This window comes from Crocuta crocuta, unplaced genomic scaffold (genome assembly GCF_008692635.1).
Source record: "Crocuta crocuta isolate KB4526 unplaced genomic scaffold, BGI_CrCroc_1.0 scaffold221, whole genome shotgun sequence".
NCBI lineage: Eukaryota > Metazoa > Chordata > Mammalia > Carnivora > Hyaenidae > Crocuta > Crocuta crocuta.
In genome coordinates, this window is record NW_027528610.1 from 53,577 (window position 1) to 59,125 (window position 5,549).

Consider the following 5,549-nt stretch of genomic DNA (forward strand, 5'->3'; position numbering starts at 1 on the left):
GACAGGCAGGTGGGGGAGCCTTGGGGAGCCCCGCGAACCGGGCGGAATGTCAGGCGGGTGTGCTGGCTGCACGTCAGTCGGTTTATTCACCTAAGAGCTATTTCCTAAGTGTGACTGTCGCCAGTCACCACCTGCGGCTGCTCCGTGTCGGGTTGGAGTCACCTCCCCGAACGCGCAGAAGTGGGAGGCCCCCGTGTCTGGTCGGGCCCTGGGAGCCTGCAAACTTGCACTCACCCGTTTTGTGCAATCACCCCCGCCTTCTCAGGGCTCCCCCGAGCCCTGCCTGATGTGATCAGAGAGGGCGGAGGCGGTCCAGCTGTCGAGGGGCTGGGCTCAGCGCGGGGGACTCGGGGTGCGGGCGCACCAGGGGCTGTCCCGGGGTCCGGCGGAGGGGACTCGGGGTGCGGGCGCACCGGGGGCTGTCGCGGGGCCCGGCGGAGGGGACTCGGGGTGAGGCGCCCCGGGGGCTGTCCCGGGGGCTGACGGAGGGGACTCGGGGTGCGGCGCCCCGGGGGCTGTCCCGGGGGCTGACGGAGGGGACTCGGGGTGCGGGCGCCCCGGGGGCTGTCTCGGGGCCCGGNTGAGCGGGTAAATTGGGGAGGGCTGGGGCTGTGGGGACAGTAGGTGAGAAGCTAAGGAAGGGTCACAGTAACTCCTTGAGGTTCTTATGCTGACCTCAGGGGGTGCTTTCGTAAGAATAACCCTCTTCCGGGTCCAGGGAAGGAGTGGTCGCTCCACAGAGGGAAACTGAGGTCTGCTTGCTGGCCGAGATGAAGAGGGAAGTTTTTGTTTCTGCTTTTCCTCATTCTCCTTCGGCTGAAAATAATCCTTAGGGCAAAGTGGCTTCTTTCTGGAGAGGCGAAGTGTGGCCCCGTCGCTGTGCACACAGCGCCCCCAGGGCTGCAGACCTGCCAGGGAAAGGCCTGTGCAGACCGGAGGGACCTCTCCCGGAGGGTGGCTCTGGGGGGCTGGCGTGGTGGCCCACACGCCACCCGGTCACCTTGGCCCGGTTCTCACGCCAGCTGCACTTCCGCCAAGCGCACATCCCGGGACCCAGGGGACCCAGGGAGACGGAGGAGGCTGCCCCGCAGGAGTCTGGTGGCGGGTCGCAGCTCCGCCCAGGACCGTCACCTCTGCGCATCAGTCCCCGCTGGCGAAGGCGACAGGAGGCCGGGCCACGTGGAAGGGTGCGTGTGGCTTTAGCATGAGAGGGACGCAGGGCCCCTGTGACCACAGCGGCCATGTCTTTGGGACCCCGTCCTGTGTGGGGTGTCCTGTGCCCGCCTCGTCTGCTTATCCGGAGACTAAATCACACCCCATGCGTGTTCGTCACCTCCCAGATGCCGGAGGGCAGTGCCCAGGCCCTCGTTAAGGACCCTGAGACCCCTCCCCTCCCCTCCCCTCCTCCAGGCGTCGTCCCGTCTCCTCTACGGGAGCGCTGGCTTCGCTGGGGACAGACCTCGAGTCCCTGCGCCACAGCCCAACACCCCAGCTCAGGGAGGCAGAGGGTGGGGGTGCTGACCTGGGCCCCCAAGGCACCCCCCCAGGGTTGCAGCCTGGTGCCCGCAGACCTGGCAGGCTGTTGGGGGGTGTAGGGGGTGGGGTCGGAGGGACCAGGGCCTGGCCGAGCAGGGGCACCGCTGCAGGCAGGGCGCGTGCTTCGCCAGCGTCCCCTGGAAAGAGGCTCTGGGCCCCTGGGTTAGCCTCTGCCAAACTTCGCTTCCTCCCTCAGGTCGCAAAGGGTGGCCTCCGATGGGCGGACAGGTGAGTGCTTCCAGCGGCCTCCAGCGCTGCGGCACGAATGCAGACTGGATGTCGGCGCTGCACCCGCTGCTCTGGGACGTGCCTCTGCACCACCTCTCCATCCCAGGTGAGGGCTTCTGCGTGCCCCGGGGCGCGGCCTGCGTGTGCGGAAACCGCACAACCACGCGCATGGATGCACACACACACAAAATGCAGACACGTGCATGCACACACATGCACACAATGCAGACACAGATGCACGCGCACAACAGAGGCACACACGCGTATGCACACAAGCACACGCCCGTACGCACGCCACATGCACACGCACAATAGAGGCACACATGCATGTGCACACAAGCGCACACTGTGTGTACACACACATGCATAAGAGGCACACATGTATATGCACACAAGCACACGCCCGTACGCACGCCACATGCACGCACACAATAGAGGCACACACGCATATGCACACAAGCACACGCCCGTACGCATGCCACATGGACGCGCACAATAGAGGCACACATGCATGTGCACACAAGCGCACACCGTGTACACACACCACATGCATAAGAGGCACACACGCATATGCACACAAGCGCACGCAGATACACAGACCACATGCATGTGCACAATAGAGGCACACATGCATGTGCACACAGGAGCACACATGCACGCGCGTGTACACACAGACACACAGTAACCCACACACCACATGCACGCACATGTACTGAGTGACCGTGTTCCCTCCTCTGTCTCCTTCATTCGGATGTGGCAGGCACACGCACAGTCTGGAGGAGTGTGGCTTAGGGGAGATGTGACGGCACAGGGATGTGGGCTGATGCACTCCCGCCAGTCTGTCCCTCCTTGTAGGGAGCCCGCGAGCCCCTCAGGGCTGCAATCATCTTTCCCCATGATGCTTCTGGGCTTGGTGCCCGGAGGGCCCAAAGTGGGTCCGACTGGCAAGGGGACCCTGCGTGCTTCGGGGACGGCATGGTCCACACGAGGAATCTGGGACTCCTGAGCGTCTGGTGTCGCAAAACAAGGCTGCAAAGTTCAGCCTTGCACACACGGCTCTGCGTGGGTGGGTCTCACGGTGAGCAGGGCGAGGCTCGAGCTCGGGACGAGGGGGAGATGGCCTGGTGGCATGGGGCCCGGTCCCCTTCCCACCAACATCACCTGCCGAGCTTCTGAAGGTGGCCCTTCAGCTGTCAGGACCGAGCACTGCGTTCCTGCACCTGGAGGTGCCGGCTGGCCGGAGCAAGGACCAGGTGTGGACTGTGCACTCCCAGCCGCGAGCCACCCCTGCCACGGGACCGTGCACTCCCAGCCGGGAGCCACCCCTGCCACGGGACTGAGCACTCCCCTCCAGGAGCAGCTTCTCCAGGCCCATCCTGGGGACTTGACTCACTTGCACGTGGCTCTGTGTCACTGAGTCTTGGACTGTTGACCTGGTTGTGGGAGGGGAGCCCACCCGCTGCTGTGGGCCACCGTGCTGAATCTGTCCCACGCATGAGAGGACCCTCCAGCCCCCTCCCCGCCCCTTCCCCCGCCGCCCCTTCTCGGTCAGCATCGGTGTCAGGAACCTGGGCTAAACCGCCTGCTGCGGGAGAACGGTGTCACTCTGTCCGCACTCCCCTCCTCGGGCGACCGAGCCTCTTGGGGTTTCCCCTCCGCCCCGGGGCCGTTTTCCTTGTGGGAGGTGGTTTCCGGGGGTTTCTGGGGGACAGCAGGGAATTGCTGTGGGAGGTAAGGCCCCCTTCCCCGCCCTGAGGGCCCAGGGCCTTGCCGGTCCTTCAGGCTCATCCCCTCCCCCTCCGTGCCCCCAGGTGGCCCTAGGGAGGGTGTGGACGGTAGCTCCCTTACGAGGCAGATCCAGGGACGCCCCAGACTGCTGGGGAAAGGGCCCCTGGTCCCCAAGGCGCCACGTCCACGTGGCTGTGATGGTGTCCTGGGGCGGCTGTAACAAAGGGCCACAATCTGTGTGGCTCCAAACAGCACGCGTGTGTGAACTCACAGCTGTGGGGCCAGAGATCCGCACGGGTGTGACCTTTCAGTGCCCTCAGGGCCGACTCCTTCTAGAAGCTCCTGGGAGAATCCTTTCTCTTTTGTCTGCTGCCTCCAGCGCCCCTTTCCTCCACCTGGAAGCCAGTGACCGCTTCTTCCCGGCCGGCTTCCTCTTGCAAGGCCCCCGAGGCCACTGGGACCACCCAGCGTCTTCCTGGAGAGAAAATCTCTGTCAATACCCGTAACCTAAAGTCTGCGAATTCCCTTCTTCCGTGCGGGGCGGGGCATCCCCAGGGGCGGGGCTTCGGCCAGAGCGTCTCTGCCTCGTGGCTGTTAGGAGGAGTGTGTCCTGGGGACGCCAGTTACTGAACACGGGCACGTCGGGCACCGTCCGTTCCTGCGCTGTTTCCCTGTAACTCTGGGGTTTCTACATAAAGGAAAAGTTCATTTTTCCTTACGAGGCCAGCCCGGTTCGCCTTTCCGTTCGTACGTGTGCATTAGGGACTGTCGTCACTCAGGGTTACTGATACGTGTAGACACAGTGGCTTCTTTTCCCGCTTCAATCTGTGAACGTCGTGGGTTGCGCTGCACGGGACGTAGGGCCCGGAAACAGCCCCTGATTTCGGGTGGACTCTCGTCCCGGGAGCAGACGCCGCCTTTCTTACGCCTTCAGTTCATAAAGGTGCGTCCGCATCCGAATCCGGCGTCCAGGTTGCTGACCTGCACCCCAACCCGGCCTCTAGGTCGCCGACCTGCACCCCAACCCGGCGTCCAGGTCGCTGGCCTATGGACCAGTACTCTGGGTCTCAGTACCCTGACAGCGTCACCCGCGTATGCGGAAGGTCCCGACGCAGCTGCGCACTTAGCACCCGCAGGAAACGTCCCCTTTCTGGCTCTTCTTTCTTCAGCGAACCTCCATGTGGAGGGTTATGGGGCTGTTGCTTCAGGCCAGGGGAGAGCGTTGCTGGCCGTGTTGGGTGAGGACACAGTGTGCACGGGCAGGTCCCCAGCCGGGAAATGCAAGGGGTCACGTGGCCTCTCCTCTGTGTCCGTGTTGCTGCTCTTCTGTCCCTGAAAAGGACGCCTGGGTGGAGGGCCACCCTGGTCCTGGTCCGGGACGACCCTGTATCTGCTCAGGTCCCATGTGCAGGGTGGGCACACCCACCGCCCGATGCTGAGGGTGCAGTAGAGGAGGCTCCGGCTGAAAAGTCCCCTGGCTTTGCTTGCAGGGAGCCATGACACCATGACGTACTGCTTGAGCAAGAAGTCGCCCATTTCCCAGAACGAGTCCCGTCTGCTGCAGCTTCTGGGCAAGGTCCTGCCCTGCATCACACGCCCCATGGTGCTGAAGTGGTCCACCACCCAGGTGAGGGTCCCCCGGGCTCAGATCCACCACCCAGGTGAGGGTCCCCAGGACCCTGGGGTCAGTCAACCAGCGCCATCTCGCGGGGAGAGTGCTCTTATCGCTGGCGGGTGGTGGTGGGGACACGGTTCCATAAACAACCCACACCTCCGTCTTTGTGAGAGGTGCCAGGCGCTCACCGTCACAGCTCAGAGCCCCTGGATCTGGGACCTCCTCGGGCCGTGCACTTGTCCGCAGGCCTGCTTAGAGACGAGCACATGTTCGTGGGAGAGGAGAGGGAAGGCACCGTGATGCGTTTCTGCAGAGAAAGCTCAGGGAAGGGCCCGGAAGGGCCGTAGGTCCTGGGTTCTGGGAGGAGATCACCTCTCCTTTCTGCTTTGGGTTTGCTCCATCCTCCCGGCCCGGCCCCCCCCCCCCCCGGGGGGCGGCGGGG

The 5,549-nt window shown here is 64.2% G+C and overlaps 1 protein-coding gene across 1 annotated transcript in view; it reads left to right on the plus strand.

The window, feature by feature from the left end:
* The first annotated feature begins 1,106 nt into the window (after positions 1 to 1,106).
* Positions 1,107 to 5,549, plus strand: part of PLCXD1 (phosphatidylinositol specific phospholipase C X domain containing 1) — a 17,674-nt gene continuing 13,231 nt past the window's right edge. The window contains exons 1-3 of the mRNA XM_077754708.1: positions 1,107 to 1,187; positions 1,733 to 1,870; positions 4,983 to 5,119. Of these exons, the coding sequence (XP_077610834.1) occupies positions 1,753 to 1,870; positions 4,983 to 5,119 (255 nt within the window). The 5' untranslated portion in view covers positions 1,107 to 1,187; positions 1,733 to 1,752. The remainder of the gene's footprint in view (positions 1,188 to 1,732; positions 1,871 to 4,982; positions 5,120 to 5,549) is intronic.